General features: G+C 40.1%; 2 protein-coding genes across 8 annotated transcripts in view; one reads left to right on the top strand and one right to left on the bottom strand.

The window, feature by feature from the left end:
• Positions 1 to 1,030: 1,030 nt before the first annotated feature.
• trmt12.L (tRNA methyltransferase 12 homolog L homeolog) lies at positions 1,031 to 20,279 on the bottom strand. Of its 6 annotated transcripts, none has more exons than XM_018229659.2 (9): positions 20,147 to 20,279; positions 18,667 to 18,762; positions 17,955 to 18,043; positions 14,154 to 14,322; positions 13,778 to 13,976; positions 13,540 to 13,690; positions 13,344 to 13,453; positions 6,816 to 6,973; positions 1,031 to 2,709 (listed from the first exon to the last, which is right to left on the bottom strand). In XM_018229659.2, the coding sequence occupies exons 3-9, from the start codon at positions 18,026 to 18,028 to the stop codon at positions 2,344 to 2,346; spliced, it is 1,227 nt and encodes a 408-aa protein (XP_018085148.1). In that variant the 5' UTR covers positions 18,029 to 18,043; positions 18,667 to 18,762; positions 20,147 to 20,279; the 3' UTR covers positions 1,031 to 2,343. The 6 variants fall into 6 exon arrangements, with proteins under 6 accessions (XP_018085148.1, XP_018085149.1, XP_041428478.1 ...); XM_018229660.2 differs by having other exon boundaries at positions 20,080 to 20,208; XM_041572544.1 differs by lacking the exon at positions 20,147 to 20,279 and adding an exon at positions 20,046 to 20,065.
• Positions 20,245 to 26,207, top strand: part of cstf2.L (cleavage stimulation factor, 3' pre-RNA, subunit 2) — a 32,274-nt gene continuing 26,311 nt past the window's right edge. The window contains exons 1-2 of one of the 2 annotated variants that reach the window (XM_018228628.2): positions 20,245 to 20,378; positions 22,855 to 22,933. In XM_018228628.2, the coding sequence (XP_018084117.1) occupies positions 20,321 to 20,378; positions 22,855 to 22,933 (137 nt within the window). In that variant the 5' untranslated portion in view covers positions 20,245 to 20,320. The remainder of the gene's footprint in view (positions 20,379 to 22,854; positions 22,934 to 26,207) is intronic. The other variant, NM_001086710.1, reaches the window with a different exon arrangement.

Genomic DNA, 26,207 nt, shown 5'->3' with positions numbered 1-26,207 from the left:
TTCCAACTTTGTCTTTGCTTCAGGACAAAATGAAGGAACCACCAGGTCCTGGTTAAGATGGAATTCTAACACCACTTTAGGAAGAAAATCCGGGGTAGGTCTCAACACCGCATTGTCCTTGTGAAAAATCAAAAATGGTGGCCAACCGGATAGAACTGCTAGTTCTGAAATTTGTCTAGCCAAAGTGATGGCTAGTAGAAAAACTACCTTAATAGTCAGCAGACGTAATGGAATTGAATCCAATGGCTCAAACGGTTGCTCCTGCAGTACGGAAGTACCATATTGAGATCCCAGAGAGGGATTGGATAACAGTATGGAGGTATCATCCTCAATGGCCCCTGGAGGAAGGTCTTGATGTTGGGCAGCATTGCAAGCTGCTGCTGAAAAAGGTGCAGCACCAGATAGTGGCAAGAAAGATCCCTGGGAAATGTCCAGAGAACCCGGAAAGGAAGGTAAAAATTTGGTCACAGGCGCAAGAGGGAAAGGGACAGAAGAAGCTGTGTCCTATGTCCCCCTGCAGGGAATTCTCTGTCAGAGAATAGAAGTGAAACTAAATGCCTTTCTGCAGAGCTGACAGGCAGCAACTAATGGGGGAAGGTAATTGACTTACCTCCTCATGCCAGCCAGAAATGCTCAATAAAAGGTGTACTCTCTGTTGTGGCTACTGGTGCAGCCTCCAGGGAGTGGGAACCAGTTGCCCAGGGTAGTGGGGGGAGCCCCCCAGCCTGCATAGAGTGGGAAGGCTACAGAGCATCTTCAGATCAGAAGTCCTTGGCTGGAGGGGCTATGGAAGAGAAACACTGACCCCAGTAGTGGCATGATACTGAAATCTGTACCATTGCTCCCAGCAACAAAGTGTCTTTCCTCCTTATGAGGACACTAAAAGAAAACGGAGGATTGAGGAGGTAGACAGGGATGAAGCCCAGAGCAAGAGAAGGAGGAGCCACTTTAACCTTTTAGTCTCCTTTCACCATGCAACAGGATCTTCATCCTCCTGGTGCCTGTGTCCCCCAATTTAGGCAAGAGAAAGTTAAAAATTAAAGTCACATTCTACTTTCTGCAGTCCACAGAGTATCCCTCTATATAAAGAAAGCCCTCCCTTTCCCCAGTTGCAGCATATAAGATAAGAAACCGCTTAGTATACCGCATATACAGCATCTGTTTCAGATATAGCCCATCCTTTACTGGACCTCTCTGCAATGATGGCATTTTGCTGTAACAAAACTGGTTATACAAGGCAGAAGTAGGTAAAGTTAATGAAAAAGACCAATATATGCAATATATAGTATTATAATATGTTTATATTCTAATCATAGTGATAGTCATCTAACCTCTTTAACAATGAATCCCAGGCGTGTATACTGTATGTTTCCAACATTATCTGCTTCCCCCCCGTGTATGTATGTTGGAAGCAGTACACCATTTAAAAAATGGACTTAAGGCTGGTGTTACATGTGATTATAGAGTAATGGTATTTACCCAGTGCAATCCGAAATTTTTACAGCCTACAAAGCGTAGGGCCGATAATGGAAGCCAGTGTTGACCACTCCCTGTTTTTAAACCACACCCATGTTACCACAAGATCATGTCCAAATTAATTGTGGTAGCACACCAAAAAATATATATGTGAAAAAAGTTGTCATATTAAGACATACCCTTAAATCCATATGCCTCCTCTTCCCCTTGGATAACACAGTAAACCCCGTACATGATACACACCTTAGGGACCCCCAACAATTTATTTTCAAATAAACAAACCCCCAGAACAAAGACCAGGCGTATGTTCCACAGGCAGAGCAAGGCACAGAGTAGGGCACCTGGCACATGCAGGCAAAGCAGGACACAGACAGGCAGAGCAGGGCACACACAGGGAGCATATGGAAGGCAGAACAGAGCAAGAGACAGGGAAACCTATCAGGACCACTCTAATATGTACTACAATACAGTGACAGTGCTGGTGCCCCATTAGCATTTTGTATAAAGTGAACAATGTGGGCAGTCTCAGTCTGGGTCTCAGGTGTGAACAATACAGGTGTGAACAATTGTAACGGTTTTAAAAATCTTGAAAGTGTATTTACTTAGTAAGTGATTTTAGTTATGATTGGAGCCCTTTAAGGGAGAATGTAACATGTTTTGCCAACCCAAAACACCTGTGCAGCGATGCTTGCGAAAGTTAGCAACCCTGTTTGTGTCCTTTTGACTGATTAAAGACCTCAACGACTTCATTGCAAAGTTGCTACAATTACACATTTCAGTGTCCTTACCTACTTAAGCCACCAACATATTTAACATACATGATTTATTAACTAAAAAAAAAAAAAGACAAAAAAAAAGAAATGGTCTTCAAATGTTTTGTAGTGGGCGACAGTCCAGGTCCAATACAACATGATCCACGTGTGGTGCATAAGACTTGACCTTTTCCAGTCGCAAGATGCCAGTTTGCCATTTTTTCCCTTCAATTTGCTCTAACATTGCACAGATATTTTGTTCTACTGACTCGGCCCATTTCCTCCAAGCTTTTTTCCGCCATGTCTGAGAATCAGCTATATCAATTTCTCCTTGACTTTTGCAGTAGCAGTCCACATTGTGGTGTATGTGCAGCACTCCACCTGTGTCCTTCTTCAGAACTCTGCATGCAACTGGATAACCAGGCTCAGAGGTGGGAATGAGACCCAGGTTCACTCTGTCAGCCACATCACACAATGTCAGCTGGGAAGAGAAAAAATATATTGCAATGATCATATATAGTATGCTGATCAAATCATAGCAATTTTTCAACCATTGCAGTTTTAACCATAAAATGTTGTAATAACCACAACTGTCTACGAGTGTTTTTTTTTAATGTATCTTGGTTGCCATAACATCTTACAAGAACGGACATTACCCCATCACTATAAGTGGAGTTTGCAGCAACTGATAAATCACAGCAGCTGTAATGAATACACTCTATGCATAACATATTGCTATTTTTATGCATTGATCAACCAAACGTGAGTTAGATCACAATGATTATGTGACATTAAATGAAATGTTGTGCAAAACACCGTCATGACTGGAAGCTAAAGCGATCAGTTTAATGTAGAATATAGGAGACTGGCCAATAGCTCTGGTGTGGGGTAATTACTGGTGATGGTGGAACAATCTGGTTTCATCTTATGACAGTGCTTGTTCCACATCCACTGAAGTGATGTTGCTGATAAAGGCAGCGCACCCTATGTACATTGCACGCTTATAGTGGACATGTAGAATGCCATAATAGATAGTTCCTTATGTACTAATCTTAAGGACAGTCAGTCTGGCACGCAAATTAGGATTAACTAGGATACTATAAGTGTAATTATGTTATGTAAGTGTTTATTATTAAAAAAACGTTTGCTTCTGGATATTCTGGTGAACGATCTAGACTTTCTGCATATGTCCCCCAAAATTTGTCTTCTAGGTATCGTGGATGGTGTCGTTTCCAACTATACCCAAAACCGGTACAGATGCCTGCTATTATATGCTAGAAAGGACAGGTGCAACCCTACCAAATACTCCCTACTGGCAGCAACTAGTTAAAGCCACATCACTCATTAAGCTCACCTCAGCAGTCAGGGGCACCCAAACCAAAATTGAGCGTATCTGAACCAGATGACTGGATTTAGGGTTCGTTACTTTCCCTTGTACGAATCTGCAACAATTGTGGTAGTTATAATGCACTGTGTATTGCCATACTATGGTTTGTCATGGCAACAACTGTTTACTTTGTTTTTTTTATATCAACAAAACAATTAATAAAAAAAAAAAACTTGCTTAAAAATGCCACAGAACGTAAAAGTATTTTGAAATCTACAGAATGTAGATTCTACAGAGGAGCGGCTTATAAAGCCACTCGCTCAGTTCCTACTCGTTCCCTATCCCCCAGACAACGAGCAGGAGAGGGGAATGAATGGCTCCGGAGGCCCGATCACCCATCTTGCCTCTGATGAAATGATTGAGTCACGAAAAGTGTTAGGCCAAATATCCTGAGTTGTAGGGGCCGATGCATCAAGGGTTGAATATCGAGGGTTAATTAACCCTCGATATTTGACTGGGGAATGAAAATCCTCCGACTTCTAATATCGAAGTTGAAGGATTTTGCTCAAAAAGTTTGATCGAACGATCGAAGGAATAATCCTTCGATCGAACGATTCTAAGGATTTTAATCCAACGATCGAAGGATTATCCTTCGACCAAAAAAACGTAGCCAAACATTGGGTTCGGTAGCTTTTAGGTGGCGAACTAGGGGGTCGAAGTTTTTTCTTAAAGAGACAGTACTTCGACTATCGAATGGTCGAATAGTCGAACGATTTTTAGTTCGAATCCTTTGATTCAAAGTCGTAGTCGCTTGGTGAATTGGCCCCCAAATGTAAGTGTATACTTTATTTGTAATAAATTTAAAATCCTATCATTTGAGCTTTCCCTTTGTTGCTTGACTGATTTCCCAGATTGAAGCGCCAAACACGAGGAAGCTGACAGCGTTACAGGAACAGAGCTCCATTACAAGCGAACAATAGTCCAGGGAAGTAAGACTGCTAATAACATCGGAGCCGGGTAAAATAGTATCACCCGACCACACCGAGGATCCTGTACACCAAGCAGGGACCCGGTGTTAGTTTTTTACAGGAGCGCAGCGCACATTGGTCTCCCTTTTGTTTCCCTTATGGTGAAATACAGTGAGGATCTGGTGCGCAAGGAGGATTGGTAGCAGCCTGCCTGTTTCTGACACTACGTCCTTTGGGATATCTACGAGACATTAGAAGTTAAAAACCGTCTAGGGGTTTAAGCACCTGATGATGGGATAATATTTATTATAGGAAGCACATACAAACTATATTGATTTACCCATTTTAGATTCATAGGAATGTATACTTTTGGAAAAAATATGGTTTTCTATGGTCTCCATACTGTTAGGGGGTCTCATGGCACATAATACACATACTGCTTATATTGTAGTAGCCAGAGTGTCATACATGAGAATTCATATTCAAATTCATATTTGAATTTGGGGGTCTCAGTATGACACATAGTTTGCAAAATCTATGCATATTGGGCATCAAACTGTTTAGTAGACCCCTGGCTTTCATGCTCAGGATGCTTTATGCTTGTAATGATACGTGGACGATATGATGCTGGTAAGTTAAAGCTTTGAGGCAATTTTCAGGTATTTCACCAAAATCACCAATTTGGGAAAGCTTTGCGACTCAGTCGTTTGGAGCACCCATTTAAGATTCGGTAGAATGTGCACTTTACAAAAATATATGGTTTTGGGGGGTAAACATATATTTTTGTGTTTTTACCCCACAAAAAATGCAGTCAATGTGTTGATTTTTCATTAGCTGAAGTTACCCACAGGACTATTTGTATGCACTTACTTCATTTTGGGGCCTCTAAATGTCAAGATACTTTGGTAAACTGCACAATGGGCACCAAACTGTTTGGAGGACCCCTGGCAATCATATTTAGGGTGCTTTTTCTTGGTACGTAATGATAAATGGGCGATTTGATGCTGTAAAGTTGAAGCTTTGAGGCAATTTTCAGGTATTTCACCAAAACTGAAAATTTTGGGAAAGTCTTGCGACTCAGTAGTTTGGAGCAGAAAGGCATGGGTACTTATTTTCGATTCAGTAGAATGTGTAATTTCGAAAAATATATGGTTTTGGGGTGGTAAACATATATTTTTGAGTTTTTACCTCACAAAAAAACAGAGTAAATGGGTTGAGTTTTCAATAGCTGAAGTAAAGTCCTGCACACTTTGGATGCACTAACTTAATATTGGGGTCTCTAAATGCCAGATACTTTGGTAAACCTATGCACAATGGACATCAAACTGTTCAGTTGACCCCTGGCAATCATATTCAGGGTGCTTTTTCTTGGTACCTAATACAGCGTGGGATATGCGGAGCAGCAAAATAAAATCTGAAGTGATTTTTCAGAATTTTGATACATTTTTATAAAAACCGCTATGTTCAGACAAGCCTTGATGTTTGGTAGTTAGGAGTAGAGAGACAGTTACCCATTTTGGAATCAGCAGAATATGTACTTTTTCAAAAATATATTTTCTGGGATAAACCTACTGTTTCAGTATTTTTTGGCCTTGGAATCTAAAGTATGCAGTTTTCTGCCTTAGTGCTTTCAAAATTCGTGATATACTGCCGGGAGTTTTTGCTGTACAGAAGTCCTAAATCTCCCTAAAACTATACAAATTTGGTATTGGCACATTCGAAAGGCCTGAGGCTTTCCAAATCAGTTGGATTTTTATGCATAAAATTAAATATTTTTCTGGTATAAATTCATATAATATGAAAAATTTGAATTTTCCTTTTTTCCCCCGGTATTTAGCACTATAAATCTTTTTGCAGAGGTGGAAATACATAAAAAAAACTAAGGCAGATTTCGAAAAGCTCAGTTTCTCCCGAAAAAAAAAAAAGCAATGTATAGTTTTCCTAGGTGAACTAAAGGTTTCCCTCAGAAAATGCCCCTAAAGTAAGAGAGCACAAAATGTTTCAAAAACGTCTGGCATTTTGTGTAACCAAAATGTCAAATTTGGCTGGCACTTAAAGGGTTAATGATTTTTATAGTAGTGGTCTATAGCCCTTGTGATACAGGTCCAAACTGACTTAATACGAACTACAAAGTTTATTCACTCAGCCATGCATTAGTTACATACATATTTTGCTTTTCTTGGTACTTTCCAAGTTTTGAGATTGATTTTGTTCATAAGATGAACTATTTCATTAACACCACCCTTTTGCATTACTAAGTATAAAACACACAAACATATTTGGATACGTTACCTGTCTGTTATCTCCCTCGTGGATCTGGCATTTGTCAGAAACCCTGTTAATAAGCACATTTTTCTTGAGAGCACTGACAGCATGGGGGTTCCACTCACAGGCATGAACAAAGGAGGCACCTGCATGAACCAAGTATGGCAGAGTAAAGTAGCCAATTCCTGAGACAAAAAAAAATATATGCCTGTTACTACAGAACCCTAGTACCCATAGGCATATGATCACATAGCATTTCTCCAACAGCATATTTCAGCCACCCTGTGGCATCAGTCATTCCTATGGAGGAAAACGGTCAACAAGTCACAAGCATTTTTTGTCCAAAAAAGTGCTCTGCCTGCTCTGGGCTTCATCCCCTGCCTCCTCCTACATGTGTTCAGCTTCAACCAAAGAAGTGTAACAATAGCATCCCAAAACCGAGAAGGAGTCTCTCAACCCCCTCAGAACTGTTAAAAACAGAAAAAAAAAGGACTGCAACCTGGGAGTAACAAAATTGTGCAACCCTAGGTTGTCTTAACTTCAGTGTATGATCAGAAAGGGTAGGCCTGTGTCCCCCAATGTAGGTCAAGAGAAAGTACAAAAATCTCTCTCTTGCCTAATTGGGGGACACAGGCACCATGGGGATGTCTGAAAGAAACCCGAGGGCGGGACACTGTAACCCCTTTTAGGTGCTCAATTAATAACGGTCTGTAACACCTTCCTCCCGATGGATGGATGCCTTAGTACATATCCTAGGATCGCTTGGGAAAACAAGAGCTCCACTTGGATGCCTTAGTACCTATCCTAGGATCGCTTGGGAAAACAAAGAGCGCCTCCACTTTCTTTCCATATCCCTTTTGTAGCCTTGATTGCTCAAACCTCATCAATTTTGTTTAGTCTGCTTTCCACGAGGCTCTTGGGCTCCAGGCAAAGTGATGGTACAACCATGTCCTGGTTGAGATGGAACCTACAAACAGCACTCTCACTAGGTTGCATCTCTGAAGCAACCCATTCCTTCCTTACAAATACTCACCCAGTGTGTCCCATATTATACAGTTCAAAGTAATTCCACCTACCTTAAAGACACAGGTGACCTAAACTTAGAGAGTGCCAACCAATTCCTGTCCACACACTACTGACCACGATGGACGTCACCTCCCTTTATACAGTGATACCCACAGATGAAGGCATTGAGGTGGTCAGACAGGCACTCCTACTTAATCCGGACCCCACATGCCCGAAAACTGAATTCTTGATCAAGATACTGGAACTCTGCCTTAAGCTAAATTATTTTCAATTCGAACTTTGTTACTATATTCAAACGAGTGGGACCAGTATGGGCTCTAACGTTGCCCCATCCTTCGCTAACCTGTACATGTCTCAATTTGAACAAAAATACATCTTGCCCCGATATGGAGTGCACATACTAAAACTGTGGCGCTACATCCATGACCTGCTAATACTGTGGACGGGCACCGAGCATTCTCACGGATGGTAGAGGAACTTAATACCCTCCCCACGACCATCAAGTTCACTGCCAACACCGACACTGTCAAACTTCCATTTTTGGACATTCTACTGATGAAGAAAGACACACAACTCACCACCGCAATCTTCCGAAAAGAAACAGATAGGAATACACTACTACATCACACATCCTGCCATCCACCGCATTTACTTAAAAGTATACCTTACTCCCAAATGATCCGTACAGTGAGGAATATCACAGAGCCATACCTACTCCACCAGCAATTAAACGATCTCATAGACCGTTTTTGACAACATGTCTATCCGCAACACAAACTTCTACCAGCGAGCCACCAGCCACACACATGGACAATATATCAAACAATGATGATAAACGTACTCGCCTAGCACCAAATCTTTTACAGAACCATTGGTCTATTGTACAGAAAAACAAGACACTACCTCCATGCTTCAAACTACCACCTAGAATAGCTTACAAACGAGGACGGAACCTTAGAGATAAACTGGTCATTACTGACCCATCGCATTGCTATCACCGACCCCATCTACCTGGCTCCACAGCACAAGATCTGGATGCTACCGCTGTACCACCTGCAGACAACTCCTCTCTGGTTCGACCTTCTCACATCCACATTCTGGACAACCTATTACCATTAAACATAGAGTTACTTGTACCTCTAAATTCATAATCAGTATCATTAAGTGTCCATGCGGTTTGGTCTATGTGGACAAAACGATCACCAACCACAGGTCTGCCAACCACAGGTCTGCTATACGGTCCGCACTCATCAAAGGAAGTGGTGATACACCGGTCACCCAGCACTTCGTTGAGAAAAGGCACACCCTATCTTCCATGAGGAGCATGATAATAGACTTTGTTCCTGCACCAATCCGTGGAGGCGACCATGAAAGCCTATTACTCCAAGCGGAACTGAAATGGATACACAGATTGGACACGATTAGCCCTCGTGGCTTAAATGAACTCATCTCCTATGCTCCCTTTTTCTGATATGTATATACCGACAGATGTTATATGATTATACATGTCATCATCGAATACCTCCCATGTACATAGATCTACACGTAGGGATTACCAAGGTACCGTGCTGCTACGAATATAGAACCCCTTTTCTTGCTCTCCTACTTCTGACTTTTCTTTCTCTCTGTGAGTCTACGGTGTCCTTCTTTTGACCGGATTCTGGGACTGCTATAATCTTCTATATTACACCCTGTATATCGCATTTTCCAATATACCTGCCGGACGGGGTCCTAACAGCTACCTCTGTAGGCAGTCTGAAAACAAACTGATCCATTGTGCACTTAAAGGGCTTCACTAATGAAATTTTGAATTTCTTCCTCACTGCTCCTGACTTATTATGGAGTATAAATATACAATCCCATATCGCTACACCACATATTGTTGGACGGACCTAGTGCCAAGATACCCCTACCACACGTAGGTGGTAGGCCTAGCACAGTATCCAGTGCGGTTACCCTTACTATAACCTATGGAATGCTGACCCTAACAACATGTTTTTGCACAAATGTAGACTCTTAACTACCACTCCGCACCTTGTTGGACGGATCTAGTGCCAGGACACTCTTCACCACCTGCAGGTGCCATACTTATTCCATGCCTAGTCCAGTATCCGGTGCATTTATTAGCCCTACACCTGGCTCAGGCTTTAGGATCCTATACACTTAGTCTTGTTCGATGTCTCCATCAGTATTTACCCTCAATAATTCACTCTGAGACAGTACCAGACACGGTCCGACTTCCTCCTTTCTGACCTCCTCCTTTCCTATACCCGCTTTCTTCCAATCTTTGCCTCTCTTCCTGTCAATACCGGCCTCCTCCAAATCTTTTTTACTCGGGGTCTACATACAGCCACATGACCTAACCGTTTCTACACTCTACATAGGTAGCCATGCCACGTCCACTTAGTAACCCGCCTGCAATATGCAATTAATCCCAGACGCCCTCTACTGGCCTGACTTTCTCTAACAAAGTTTGCTAGGCCACGATGACTTAATATCCTGCCTAGGTTGCCATGCTCCGTCCTCATAGCATCTCGCCCTCAGCACGCAATTAACCTCAAGTGCCCTCTACTGGCCGGCCCCAAGCCTCCTTTGCTGTTACGCCTCCCGTGACGGACACGGATAGCAAGACAGTGGCGCTTCTCAGCCTCACGCACAATCACAAGCTCAACTATTACATTGTAAGTACAGATCATTCTCCTTAGCGACCTACAAGCGTCATTACCGTACACTACAAATTGCTCTGCACTTGACTGCATTTTAGCCTTCCTAGCGGCCACACACACACTAGATTCTGTTCATTTTATTATAGACACAGTGCACAACTTGTATGTTTTTTCCGTACTGAAACCTTAACCGGGAAGTTCTTTGTAGAGACTGAATACACTTTTACATAATTGACTTAGCCACATGACGTGGCAACATTGTATCATACTACAGCCTTCTGGACAGATTTTTTTTGTTAATGTACTTAACACCACGCTTATTTTATTTTTCGTTTGCATATTGCTTATTTTGTATAGCCCTTGAATTCTATGGTCATGCTTGTACATAGCCCTCCCAGGTTCATGACAATGTATGACGTCACTAATACCCTTTTCCCGCCACTGGTGTTTTAAAATGGTTGTTTGTTTTATTCACTTTGAGAAAGGTTAGGGAGCTAGCCGAAACGTTAGTTATTTTTTTGCTTCAATAAAACCTCTTCTCCTCAAGACCTGCGAGTGCTAGCTTCTTATATATATATATATATATATATATATATATACATATATATATATATATATATATATATATATATATATATATATATATATATATATATACACACACACACATATATACATACACACATATATATATATTTTCCCAATGTTTTCATTATTCCTAATCTTTCAGTTGGAGGGGCGCATGAGCCTGTTGATCAATGTACCCTATTGTGGCTTGATCCTAACCATGGTCCTGATCAATTGCTCCTGCCCCCTATTTTCCATGTCTTCTTCTCTGACGACACCAAAAGTAACTGTACACATGTAGGAGGAGGCAGGGGATGAAGCCCAGAGCAGGAGGAGGAGTCACAGTTAACTCTGCTCTCCAAGCAGCAGGATCTTCATCCCCATGGTGCCTATGTCCCCAATTAGGCAAGAGAAATATGGAAATATCATACTCAAGAATGCCAGATATCTTATTTATGAAAATATCTAGATGCGGCCTTAATTTGCCTTTAATCATACAGAACAGGGAATACATAAAACGGAATTATAGTATTTGATTATACAAAATGTATTTCTTAGCTTTTTATTCCTGAGCCTTCACTACCTATTAAGATTAGGTTAAATAGATTATATATATATATATGAGAATGATCCACATTTCCATTTAATTGGATTTACATGGGATTTAGCCACTTGTTACGGATGCCAGGAAAGTCAGAGAAAATATAGGCAAACGATATTTACCAGCAGCTGGTTATTGTCAGCATTATACTTTCATTAATAGTATAATGCGTAAGAAATGAACCATTCTAGTTCTATATGGATTAGTATAATCAAAAATGTGGAGCCGCTCGAACCATCCCATCGTTTGTGTATAGGAAATATAGGAGTGTGGCGTAGTGGATCTCCCGTAGTTTATACAGCTCCAGGGACCAGAGAAAATCTTACACCTGGCTTAGATATAAAGGGAACTACAGGTGTGGTAGAACGAGATGTAAATCATGCCAATTTCTTAAAGTTTCGAAAGAATTTATAGCTACCAATACAGGGAGAGTTTTCACGATAAAGAAATATCGTGCATATCTAAGGGAGTAGTTTACCTGATAACATGTACATGTGGGTCCCAGTATGTAGGAAAAACATTGAGAAAGGCAGGAACATGTATTCTTGAACATATTTCGGCGGTGGGTAGGAATGACTATAAATCCGCTGTAGCTAAGCACATTTTAGATAAAAATGGAGGAGTTATTGATATTCAATTTCAGATCATAGATGAGCCTCATTGTGATGTGAGGGGGGGTGATTTAGATAGGAGGCTGTTGGTTAGGGAGGCGTTCTGGATTCATCAGTTGAAAACCACTGAAGCATATGGTGGCATGAACAGGGAATGGGAATTATGTTTTTACTGAAGATATAGGGGGATGTTTCTAAATGTGGTATAGACTCCTTGATTATCTTTTTATGTGTGAAATATAGTTGGCTATTGGGGATTTATATATGTCCTTTGAGGTATGGCCTTACGGAATGGGTTAATACATTTGTTGTGGGCCATAATTCTTTCGACGTTTGAATAATATGTATGCAAGTGGTAAGGCAATTGGTAAAATTTTTTATACATTTTTACACATTGCCATTAACATTTTACTAATAACATTTTTGCATACTAAGTTACAGTTCATATTGATTATTTTGTTGCTCTTTGGGGGTGTGTGTGTTGTCTGTATAATGATACACTGTATAGTTATTCCCTTAGACTTTCGGGTGAATAGGTGTTTTAACATATTTAAATAATATGGGGTTAATGATCATTGTGGGTGTGTCTACATGTGTGCTTTTAAGGAAGTTGAAGGTTGGCTGCCGACAGCTTCTGATGAAGCGTGAGGACGCCACGAAACGCGTTAAGCGGGAAGCCAGGGTTCACTGCTGCTGTAACTTGTTTTTATATGTATACTAAATAAAATTTCAATTTTTTATACTTTTACTGGACTCCCCGGTGCTCCACTGTTTTTGCTTTTTTCTGGAATGAATTGACCGCATGGGATGGCGGCGGGGTGTGCAGCACGATGAGCCCAGTGTCCGGTAAGTGCTCCCACTAAACTACAATTTTTCTGGACCAGAATAAATATTTACCTTACCTGAATATTTCAGGCTTTTCAACTTTATGATCATAACTTTGTAACTAAAAACCCCTGTTTTGTAAACTTACTTTTGAGACAGAGGACCAGGGAATGTGCATTAAAAATAGCACTTCCATTACACTAAAATATACTATAACTTAGCCTTTAGAGTGCTTCCACACCCCTATTTTGTACCTTACCTGAATATAGGTCAACCACCACCTCTCCATGACAGGATAGTGAAGCCACTCTTTGCTTCTCGGTTATGTTTCCTGCTGAGAACATGCATTTTGTGATGTCAAAGGTATACCTGTAAAAAGTGACAATGGTCATTATTAAAGGCAAAATGTAATGAATGCAGTAACCCTAAAAGCAGAGTGAAGGTATTTATCTTACCTGATGCCATTGTCCATATGCTCTACCCATCCATTCTCACCTAGCAAAATTGTTACATTGGGAGATCTCATCCCGTCGTCCATTACTCTGCCTTGCTTAGCTATGCGTTCCACACCCAAGGAAGAGGCCACGCTCACCCACAACTCAGTGCCTAAGAGGTATTATGAAAAAAGAAGGTATAAGGTAGCTGATGGTTTTTCTATTTGCAAGCTTATTTATGAGTGCTAAACGGACAAACCTAACTGTTCCCATATTGGGTCCCTGAAGCAATCCTCATTCAAAACAACCAGGTCTCCATGCCTCTGCCATGAGTGAGGGAGGTCACGTTCTAGATCTCTTGTCCAAGTAAGGCCAAGACGTTCCAACAGCTCATAGACATTTGTCCTTAACATCTGAGCAGGAGACATGACCCGAGCACGCTTAGAGAGAACAGGGTTCTAAGAAATAAATAAGGGGAGTGTTTCAAAACGATTTATTGGCAGGATATCTATATAAAATCAGACCTTACCCAAAACCTTGCTGAACTTAAAAGAATGTGAATGATCATCGAGTCTCTATGAAGATTTTTCTTTGGTTTGAATAGATAAACACACCTAAAAATTAAAAGTGCTCACCATGATCAGTGTTTCTCTGCAGGAGCTCCCTGGAGCAACAGTTCCTATAAGATCTTCCACAACAGATGCACTCAGTTTGTTTTCCAACACTGGAAGAGCCACTGTGCCCTCATGTAGTTTCTGCGCTCTGTATCGCCCATCCAGAATGCCAATCTTATCTAGGTGCTCCCTTAGTAAAAGGGAAGGTAAAAAGTGATCTGCAATTTATGGTGGCATAAGTGACAGTCTTGCTGCAAAGAGTTCTGCTAGATCAACATTCCCAGAATAAACCATAGCATCTCGTCTTTTCAACACACACTGTCCAAACAAATCCTATCATCCAAGGGGATTTATAAACCATTATTACTGAATGTATGCTAGTACAATAGGCAATGTAAATGCAATAGACAACTGCTATTATGTTATTATGTCTATTTTATTAGAAAAAACTTAGTCAAGTGGGTATTCTTGTAATTTGCAAAAATAATTAAGTACTCCCCCATATGTAACTTTCAAAAAAGGTCAAATGGTCAAAATGATCACCTGGTGAAGGGACATGCCCCCAAAATATTGTTTCATCTTGTAAATTACTTAAAAGGGGTGGTTTAGAAACTTTTAGAATGTAATAGAATGGCCAATTCTAAGCAACTTTTCAATTGGTTTATATTATTTTTTTTTTTATAGTTTTATAATTATTTGCCTTTTTCTTTTGACTCTTTCCAGCTTTCAAATGGGCGTCGCTGACCCATCTAAAAAGCAAATGCTCTGTAACGTTACAAATGTATTGTTATTGCCAAATTTTAGTTCTTAACTTTCTAGTAAGGTCTTCTCCTATTCATATTCCAGTCTCTTATTTAAATCAGTGCATGGTTGCTAGAGTAATTTCGACCTTAGCAACCAGATGGCTGAAATAGCAAAATGAAGAGCTGCGGAATAAAAAGCTAAATAACTCAAAAACCTTAAATAATAAAAAATGAAAACCAATTGCAAATTGTCTCAGAATATCACTCTCTACATCATATTAACAGTTACCTCAAAGATGAACAACCCCTTTAATAAACACAAGGTGCAAGTCTCTTGCTTGAATTGCCTTGGTGTGCCAGGAACATTTTTTTCCCCAAATCACACGTAGGGGCGTGCCATCTCCCCAGAGGATCATGCACCAGAAAGTATTACATCTCAGAGGTATGGGTGTGCTTGTGGACACTATTTCTGGTTGCTAGAATTGCACACAATTGTGCTTTGAACATGAAAGAACCAAGGTGTACCAAGTCAGAGCCTTAGTATGTTTATAGGGCTGAGAATGTTCAGGCAAACATCAACAGACTAAAGAAGCCTGCTCAAGACATAAAGGAGAACTCAGCCCCCCTCAAGCTTCCAGGCATTGCCCCATCCACCCTGCAATGTGCTTTAATGTAAAAAAAAAAAAAACCCACACTTTTATGCTTGTAGTCTTCATGTCTCTTCACCACCACAAAGCCTGTCAGCACATGCGTAGTTGGGCCAAGTCAGGAATCGGCTTCAACTGCATTGAGACCCGAAGACTAAATGAAGAAATTTAATGTATAAAGGCTGGTGTGACTGAATGTCTAACATAATAGCCAGAACACTATTTTCTGTTTTCAGCTCTCTTGGTTTACACTGGCTGGTTACCAGGCAGTAACCAGAGAATTGAGGCGGGGGCACATGGGTCATATCTGTTGCTTTTGAATCTGAGCTGAATGCGGAGGATCAATTGCAAACAACAGATATGTACCATGTGGCCCCCCTTCAAGTCGCTGACTAGCTCAGAGTTAGAGATGAAAAGCAGGAAGTAGTGTTCTGGCTATTATGTTAGACATCCATGCTTTATGTATTACATTTTTGCCTAACTATAGTAGAAACTTTTTTTATTTTGCACAGGCTATTTACACAGTTTTTATTTTCACACTGAACTATTCCTTTTAAGGGTGAAAATTTTTTAAAGGTTTATTTATTTATTTTTTACATTAAAGCACATTGCAGGGAGGAAAAGAGGATGGGGCAATGCATTGAAGCTTGGGGGCTTATGGCAGGGAGGAGGTTGAGTTCTCCTTTAAATGGACACTAGACACTGCTTTACTGCTAAACCACATTGTATGCAATTGTTGCTGTAACACAAATGCAGCATATTTTTAACATTATCAAGGAAAAGGCATTCTGGGTGATATAGTTCTGCAACACCAGGGCTAGCAGCTGTTATTAAATTGCAAAATAAGCTTCCAATGATAACTCCAGCTGAGCTGAATAAATTTGGCTCCACATTCTTTGTTTCTACAATTGGAGTTGGTGACATCAAAACGACATAATACGTGTAGTGATGATTCATTTGATATGACTAAGAGGATTTGAGGGGCACACACCAGGTTAATTTTCTCAGTTGTTTGGGTGCACCTCCCGCAGTGTCCTTCCCCACTGGAATACAGGAATCAGAGACGAAATGGGCAGCACTCCAGGATAAAGTTAAAAATTGCCTTTATTTACCAACAGCAGGGCAGCATTGCAATGTTTCGAGCCTCGCACGGCTCTTTTTCAAGCTAGCATAACATTATACATATTCTCCTTTTTATACACTATTAACATAGCACCCTCTAGTCTAGTGCTATACGTGAGGTCTGCCCCACATAAACTAAGCCACACGGGCATTTTATGGCACAAACCACAAATGTGGTAGTACAAGAGTAATGGCCAGAGATAGGAATAGGGATACCATTTTCGGGTGGTAAATAACCTCTCCCTTTTGTATATTGCTACAACAATTACATGAGCAACAGGCAAACGTGCCCTTTTTCACCGGACGCAGTACTCGCGTATGGCCAGAGATAGGGTTAGGGAACATAAGTCAGCCATAAAATGTAAAAGAATGGACCAGCCGGTAGCTAGACATTTTGTGGAATTAGGACATACTGTATTACAACTAAAATTCCAGATTTTGGATGCTGTTCCGAAGATGAGAAGAGGAGGCAATAGGGTTAAACAATTACTTTACAAAGAGGCATGGTGGATTAGAAAATTGGATACCTTAACACCAAATGGGCTTAATCTGGAATATGATTTATCTCCTGTTTTTAGATAATTTATATATGGTTTTAATGTTCTCCTTTTTTACAGCCTATCTGAGGATACATTTTGCTACTTTTTCTGAAATGGGACTACCAATTGACATAGTGTCAGATAAGTGAAACAATGTTTTGTGTTTGGCTATTATGTTGCAGCCCCACTAGAGGGTGCTATGTTAATAGCGTATAAAAAGGAGAATATGTATAATGTTATGCTAGCTTGAAAAAGAGCCATGCGAGGCTCAAAACGTTGCAATGCTGCCCTGCTGTGGGTGAATAAAGGCAATTTTTAACTTTATCCTGGAGTGCTACCCATTTAGTCTCTGATTCATTTAATATGACTAACATAGTGCTGGGAAGCAGAACGGTCACTGATGAATTATCTTGTATCTGTAATTAAGTTTGTGGTATACAGAATTTTTATTGGTAAATCGTTTCCACCTTTGTGGCTGGGCTTAGCTCTCTTAAGTTGGTAATACACTGGAACATCTGCTTGTTTGGCAGATCTGATTGATTCTTGAGTCAACATGATTTGGGTCAAATGTAGTAAGTACAAAATCAATACGTTACAGTGTTTTAGTCGATATATGAATGAATCCATATCGGCTATGGATGAGGGTTGCCATTGCTTAGCTTAAATGTGATAAGGGTACCAAGTCCCATATATATATATATATATATATTTATATATATATATATATATATATATATATATATATATATATATATACTTTTCAGCAGGTACCTATATCTTTGTGAGAAGCAGGAATCTGTAAGAATGGCCGGGACACCAAAGGTTCTGTCGTCACCTTGCTCCATGTCCAGCAGATGGCACTAAGGACCAGAGGGAAAAAAAAAAAAAAAAACTATGACGTTGCCAATAGCTACCATGAGAGTGAACTAAGCAGAGTCATCAAACACTTACACATTGGTATGTAGGATAAACCATCACACTGCACTATGGCTTGTCAGGTGTGTTTGGTCATGGGACAAGGGGGGGGGGTAATAAATATAAATAACACTTTTGCCTTCATCTTATGACTCTTTCTAGCTTTCAAATGGGGGTCGCTGACCCCATCTAAAAAATGAATGCTCTATAAGACAACAAATGTATTGTATTGCTACTTTATGTTACTCAACTTTCTATTCAGGTCCTCATCTATTCATATTCCAGTATTATATTTAAATCAATGCATGGTTGCTATGGAAAATTGGACCATAGCAACCAGATTGCTGAAATTGCGAACCAGAGAGCTGCTGAAGCAAAAGCTAAATAACTCAGAAACCACAGGTAATAAAAAATTAAACCCAATTGCAAATGGCCTCAGAATAGCACTCTGTACATCATACTAAAAGTTAATTTAAAGGTGAACAACCCCTTTAACATAATTTTTGTAGGCTTCCGAAAGTGGACAATTTGCAATTTTTTTTATTAAACTTTTCATTCTGTAGCTTACCAGTTTGGAATTTCAATAGTTATCTGGTCTCTCTGATCCCACTCAGCCTAGCAACCAGGAAATGGTTTGAAAACCAGAAAATGAAGAGGGTAAGGCCTATACAGAAAGAAAAACAATGAAAAGTAACCATACAAACATAACTGCACAAATAACTGGATTTTTGGTTGCAGGGGTCAGTGACCTGTAACTCGATTCAGGAAAAGATACACAAAAGAAGGCATAACAATGTAGTAAAACCAATGTTCCTAAAAATCATACATTCTATATAACATACAAAAAAGTTAAAGAAGTGCTTCTCCATTAAGTTTTTTAGTAGGTTATAGGATGGCAATTCCAAGCAGCTGTTCAAATGGGCTTCATTTTTCTTTTTTTTATAGTTACTGAATTGTTTGCCTTCTTCTAACTCTTTCTAGTTTTAAAACGGGGACCCCTTCTAAAAACACAAATACTCTTTTTAGGCTTTAAATGTATTGTTATTGCTAAGTTTTATTACTCAGCTTTCTAGTCAGGTCTCTTGATTCATATACCAGTCTTTTTCTCAAACGAATGCATGGTTGGTAGGGTAAATTGGACTCTAGCGACCAGATTGCTTAAATTGCAAACTGGAGAGCTGCTGAATAAAATGCTAAAGAATTCAAAACCCCTAAACAATGAAAAATTGCAAATTGTCTCAGAATATCACTCTACATCAGGCATGTCCAAAGTCAGGCCAGGGGGCCAATTGCAGCCCTTTTACAAATTTACAACGGCCCTCAGCCTCCATCATGAAATTAATAATACGGCCCGCCAGCACAGTGCTACCAGGAATCGCCTAGCTGTAGCAGTCATATTTGGGCAAATTAGTGAAATGATCTGCCACTTGGAGGCGCAATAGACGTACAGACGTGCCAGTACAGTAAACTAAAGAAGTATGCAAGAGCGGCTAATTACTACGTGCCAGTACGTGTCTATTGTGAACTCATTCAGCGGCACGTCACTACGTACCAGTACGTGTCTATTGCTAACAGCTTCAGCACACATGCAGCAGTATAGACCAAGTGGCAGATCATTTCACTAATGTGCCCAAAAATTATTGCTACGGCTACGCGATTCCTTGTTTAAATAATGTTAATGGTTCAAAGAATGTCAGGCTGAATGGTCGGCCCCCACACATTTTAACCTCACCAAATCTGGCCTCTACATCATACCAAACCTCAGAGGTGAACAACCCCTTTCATACAAAAGTAACTTCCCCTTTACAGATAAATTACAGAGAAGAATTTCCCCAATAAATAAGTTTATGTCAGCATAGCGGCCCAGTTGAAAATCCATTTGAAATGCTGACATTTATGCTAACACAGGGCCTAATGAATTACTAATACGCCCGTATCCCTACGCACTAAGAAAGCTCTAAACCCCATGGGCGCTTCTTACCCTCCCCTCACATAAACCAGAAGAGGGGAACAAGTATCAGGTGGAGGCAAATGAACTGATGAACAACCTGGGCAGCTTGTTTCAAAAGTCAGCAATTAAAAGCGGAATGAGCTGATGGACATATATAGCTACACTTCTAGCCGTAGCGGAAGTGGAAAAGAAAGCCGCGTCTGAGAGCAGGAAGTTGCCTTTGTTTCAGCTGGGAATCGATTTTCTGACGGACCCGAACGAGAGTCCTGAGATGGCGGGTTTGAGTGTGCGAGATCCAGCGGTAGATCGGTCCCTGCGGTCTGTGTTCGGTAAGATGCAACCCGGCAAGACATTGTGTGACGGCAGTGCAAGTCTGCATGTTACAGTGGTAATGAATGCTGTGTGCCCCTGCTCTCCCACCTCATCATGCTACAGGGAGGGAAGATAATGCGCGTTTCTCTTAAGTAGCATGTGTAGGCTCGGTCATATTGATTCTCTCTGTCACTTGTACATTGTAACATCCCTGCCAACCTACAGAATAGCAGACTGCTTCTGGCTCGGTGTTGCACTTCATGGGGTTGCCCAACTTGCCCTTATTTTCACTCAGCAGGAAGAGGTAATGCCCACTTCATGTAATGATAGCTGTAAAATGTGTAGAAAGGGACATATTGCCTTCCTGTCAAATAAATAAAGTAGAAATGTCATATTGATCCCAATGAAAACAGAGCCCTATTGTAGAAAGGTCACCCATCCCATTTAAAGGAACAGTTCAGTGTAAAAATAAAAAACGCGAAAATAGGTAGGCTGTGCAAAATACAAAAATGTTTTTTTATCTAGTTAGCCAAAAATGGCATATATATATATGTATATGTGTGTGTGTGTGTGTGTGTGTGACTGGATGACCAACCGAACATAAATTCCTTCTTTTCAGCTCTCACTCCGAGTCAGTCAATGATTTTAAGGGGGGTGGGGCACATGGGACATAACTGTTCAGTGAGTTTGCAAATGATCCTTAGCATACAGGTCACATTCAAAAGCTATAGTTATGACCCATGTGTCACTGATTGGTTACTGCCTGGTAACCAATCAGTGGAAATCGCGAGAGCTGCAAAGAAGGACGTAGTCTTCTGGCTATCCCTGTTAGACATCCAATCACTCCAGCCTTTATAGATGACATTTTTGGCTAACTATATTAGAAACATTTTTTATTTTGCACAGCCTATTTACCCAGTTTTTATTTTATTCCTTTAATGTGTGTGTGACCTATTTGTTTTTTGTTTTTCCATAAAAAGCAGCGCCCCAATAGCTCATTTGTACCATGGGAATGTTGTCCCTGACATTAGTCTTTGCTGAAGAAAGAATTCTTCACTCTTGTAAAATGTGCTCTCTGAAAGTTACCAACATTTGTAAAATGGAGTTTATGGAGAGATGTACTTACATGTGCAGGGCTAGCAACTTGTAGAAACCATTGAGCTTTCAAGCAGCAGTAGCTGTAAATGCTGCCTGCCATTGGCTAAAAAAAACCCTAACAAATGTTGCACTTTTTTAAAATTCGACCATATTTTTTAAAGCTGCTTTGCTGTATTACACATGTTCTAGGAAAAAATAAAAACATTATTTTCAACTAATATATCGCTTTCAGATAGGCAACTAAGATGACCAAGTCATCTGATGCGCCCATTAAAATGTAACTATCTAAAGTAAAACTCTGTCTTCTGTGGGCAGAGTGAAACTGTGTTTGGCTGCAGGTACAGTACCTGGCGTCAGGCAAGTAACTGAACTAGCATAATTTTGCTGCTAATATTTTAGGAAGGATTACTATAATAGTCTGCACTGGTATATAATGTCTTTCACTCTTGGCCAGCAAGGTAATCATTGTTTTTGTGCTTCCTAAACAACAGGCAAGGGTCACTGTGTTAAAGTTCCATTGCCTTTAAAGGGGTTTTTCACTTTTGAATTAACTTTTAGTTCAATGAAAAGTGATATTCTGAGACATTTTCAACTAGTTTAGATTTTTTTTTTTTTGTTATTTGTGTGTTTTGCGTTCTTTAGCATTTATTGAACGGTTCTCTAATTTGCAGTTTACAAAATCTGGTTGCTAGGGCTCAAATTACCCTAGCAACCACACATTTAATTGAATAGGAGAGGCCTGAATATAAATGAGTAATAAAAAGTAACCATACATTTTTAGCCTTACAGAGCATTTGATTTTTATAGTCCGTGACCCCCCCCCCCATTTGAAAGCTGCAAAGAGTCAGAAGAAAAAATAAAAAACTATAACACAAATAATGAAGAACAATTGAAAAGTTGCTTAGAATTCACCATTCCTTAAACTAACTGTCAAAATAAGGGCCATTAAGCCGGGGCATAACAACAGAGGAAGAGATCTTGCAGCTGCAGGATATCCTAATTAATGTGCAATTTCAATATATATTTGTAAATCAGGACAACCTCTGAATATTTTGGGGGCCCAGTAACATCTAATTAAGCTACTGCCACTAAGTGGAGCTGCCTGGACATCCCTTCTACAAAGATGAGTATTCCTATATTGTTACCTTAAAGGGTATGGTATGGGGTCCTGATAGAAGCACTACAAGATTTTTATCCAATAGAGGTGCTTATCCAACCACTGTACTCTCAACTCCTTCAGCAGGCGAGGGATAATGGGAGATGTATATTATCATCAGTTGACAGGCCGTGTAATAGTTTCTAATTTACTTGGATAATGAAAGTTTGCGTTTCAGCAGCACATGGTTTCCTCCCTGATGTACCCTATGCTTACCTTTGCCTCTTGTCACACTACAGTTGGAAACATTCCTTATGAGGCCACAGAAGAACAGCTGAAGGATATCTTCTCTGAGGTGGGACCAGTTGTCAGTTTTAGGTAAGTGCTTGTTTCACTTCAACAGGGATATTTGAAGGCAGTGGTAGGCGTGCACATGTGTGTATTTGTACATGCATCAGCTATCCTAGTACAGGTATGGGACCTGTTTTGCAGAATACTCAGGATCTGGGGGGTTTCCAGTTATCTGATCTTTCCATAATTTGGATCCTCTTATCTCAATTTACTAGAAAATCATGTAAACATTAAATAAACCCAATAGAATTGTTTTGCCTCCAATAAACATAGTAACATAGTAAGTTAGGTTGGAAAAAGACACTCGTCCATAAAGTTCAACCTTTTAACTTTTTTTAACCTGCTTAACTGCCAGTTGATCCGGAGGAAGGCAAAAAACCCCATCTGAAGCCTCTCCAATTTTCCTCAGAGGGGGAAAAATTCCTTCTGGACTCCAAAATGACTAGTCCCTTGATCAACTTGTTCTATGAGCCGTCTTCCATAACCTTGTATTCCCTTACTTGCTAAAAAGCCATCCAGCCCCTTCTTAAAGCTAATGTATCAGCCAGTACAACTGATTCAGGGAGAGAATTCCACATCTTTACAGCTCTAACTGTAAAAAAAAAAACAAAAAAAAAACCCCTTCTGAATATTTAGGCAGAACCTCTTTTCTTCGTAATGGGTGACCTCGTGTCAGCTGGAAAGACCTACTGGTAAATAAAGCATTAGAGAGATTATTATATGATCCCTTATATATTTATACATAGTTATCATATCACTCCTTAAGCGCCTCTTCTCCAGTGTGAACATCCCCCAATTTGGCTTGTCTTTCCTAAGCTAAGATTTCCCATACCTTTTACCAGCTTGGTTGCCCTTCTTTGTACCCTCTCTAATACAATAATGTCCGGTTTGAGTGATGGAGACCAAAACTGTAAGGCATATTCTAGATGGGGCCTTAGCAGTGCTCTATAAAGTGGAAGAATGACTGCTTCCTGCCGTGGATCAGTGCCCCTTTTAATACAGCTCAAGACCCTATTTGCCTTTGATGCTGCTGACTGGCATTGCTTGCTACAGCCAAGTTTATCATGTACAAGGACTCCAAGGTCCTTTTTCATAATGGATTTGCCTAGTGCAGTCCCATTAAGGGTATAAGTGACTTGGATATTTTTACATCCCTGGTGCATGACTTTACATTTATCAACATTGAATCTCATTTGCCACTTAGCTGCCCAGATTGCCAGTTTGTCAAGATCGTGTTGCAAGGATGCCACATCCTGGATGGAATTTATTGGGCTGGATAGTTTTGTGTCATCTGCAAACACTGATACATTACTTACAATACCCTCCCTAAGTCGTAAATGAACAAGTTAAATAAGTGGACCCATTACCGAGCCCTGAGGGACCCCACTAAGAACCTTACTCCAAGTAGAGAATGTTCCATTAACAACCACCCTCTGTACCCGATCCTGTAGCCAGTTTCCTATCCATGTGCAAACAACTTTAAGCCCAACAGGCCTTAGTTTATAAAGCAGTCGTTTGTCCACTGTCCAGCATCTTACTTGCCTCATCATAAAAAGCAATCAAATTTGTCTGACATGACCTATCCTACATAAAACCATATTGATCGCTGCTCATAATTTAATTTACTAGGACAAAAGTTTGAATGTGATTCCTTAACAAGCCTTCAAATAATTTGCCCACCACAGCTGTCAAACTTACTGGCCTATAATTGCCAGGCTGTTATTGTAATCCCTTTTCAAATATTGGAATGACATCTGCTTTTCTGCGATCTATAGGTACCATGCCAGATGAAAGCAAATAGAGAAATAGGGGTTGATCTTATACTGAACTAAGCTCTCGTAGAACCTGGGGGTGTATGCCATCAGGCCCTGGAGCCTTGTTTACATAAATCTTTATTAAAGCTTTATGGATCATATCCTGAGTCAGCCACTGACTTTAGATTCGTCAGAATGTGTACTTTCGGAAAATATATAGTTTACTAGGGTCTCCATGCTGTTAGGGGGTCTTGTGGTGCATAATACACATACCATGTAGCAGTTGGAGTGTCCTACATGAAAATTCATATGTACTATTTTCATTTGGGGGTATCTGTATGCCAGCTAGTTTGGTAAATCTTTTCATATCAGGCATCAAGCTGTTCTGTAGACCCCTGGCATTCATATTTGGGATGTTTTATGCTGGTAGGCTATGAAATGTGGGGTAAAATGCAAGCTTTGTGAAGATTTTCGAAATTTCATAAAAACCGTTATGTTTAGCATAGCTTTGCAATTTGGTAGTTTGCAGTAGAAAGATGTAATTACCTGTTTTAGATTCGTCGGAATGTGTACTTTCTGAAAATATATGGTTTACTAGGGTTTCCATACTGTTTGGGGGTCTTAAGGTGCATAATACACATACCAGGTGCTTATATTGTGGTAGCCAGAGTGTCATGTGAAAATTCATATGGACTATTTGGACTTGGGGGGGGGGGGGGGGTCTCTGTATGCCACCTAGTTGGGTAAATCTATGCATATTGGGCATCAAACTGTTTAGTAGACCCCCATGTTCATATTTACGATGCTTTATGTTGGTAATGATACATGGACGATAAGATGCCGTAAAGTTGAAGCTTTGAGGCAATTTTCAGATATTTCTCCAAAACGGAACATTTTGGGAAAGCCTTGCGACCCAGTAGTTTGGCAAAAAAAAGGCATGGGTAACCATTTTAGATTCGGTAGAATGTGTACTTCAGAAATATATGGTTTTGGGGGGTAAACCTATATTTCTGTGTTTTTTACCCCACAGAAAATGCAAAATGTGTTGATTTTTCAGTAGCTGAAGTCTTGGACAATTTGGATGCACTAACTTCATATTGGGGTCTCTAAATGCCAGATACTTTGATAAATCTATGCACAATGGGCATCAAACTGTTCAGTGGACCCCTGGCAATCTCATTCGGGGTGCTTTTTCTTGCTACCTAATAACGTTTTGGGTATGCAGAGCAGCAAAATAAAACCTATGAATTGATTTTTCAGAATTTGTATAAAACAGCTGTGTTCAGACAAGCTTTGATGTGTTTTTTTTTTTTTTTTGTTCAGGTAAGTTTATTCGAACAACAATTGCAGGTACATCAGTGGTAACACATTGACACACTACAACCGTTTACAAACCAGACAGTAAAGCATATAATGAGCTTAAACATATCAAAATCTTACATGCACATTTTCCAAAATCCACAGCTGCCAAATAGAAAGGTGTTGCTTAACTGTACCATTCTTTCTAGCTATTGAATGTTCTACAGCCTGTTTCCTGGATTATCTTT

The sequence above is a fragment of the Xenopus laevis genome, chromosome 8L, assembly GCF_017654675.1.
Source record: "Xenopus laevis strain J_2021 chromosome 8L, Xenopus_laevis_v10.1, whole genome shotgun sequence".
Taxonomy (NCBI): domain Eukaryota; kingdom Metazoa; phylum Chordata; class Amphibia; order Anura; family Pipidae; genus Xenopus; species Xenopus laevis.
This window is presented reverse-complemented; position numbering and strand designations above follow the sequence as displayed.

Coding starts and splice junctions, on each gene's coding strand:
- trmt12.L (XM_018229659.2), bottom strand. CDS start 18,028: ATGGAGCAAGGTGACGACAGAACCTTTGGTGTCCCGGCCATTCTTACA. Junction 13,977..14,153: donor GCAGAGAAACACTGATCATG/GTGAGCACTTTT, acceptor TTTATTTCTTAG/AACCCTGTTCTCTCTAAGCG. Junction 2,710..6,815: donor ACGAGGGAGATAACAGACAG/GTAACGTATCCA, acceptor TTCTCTTCCCAG/CTGACATTGTGTGATGTGGC.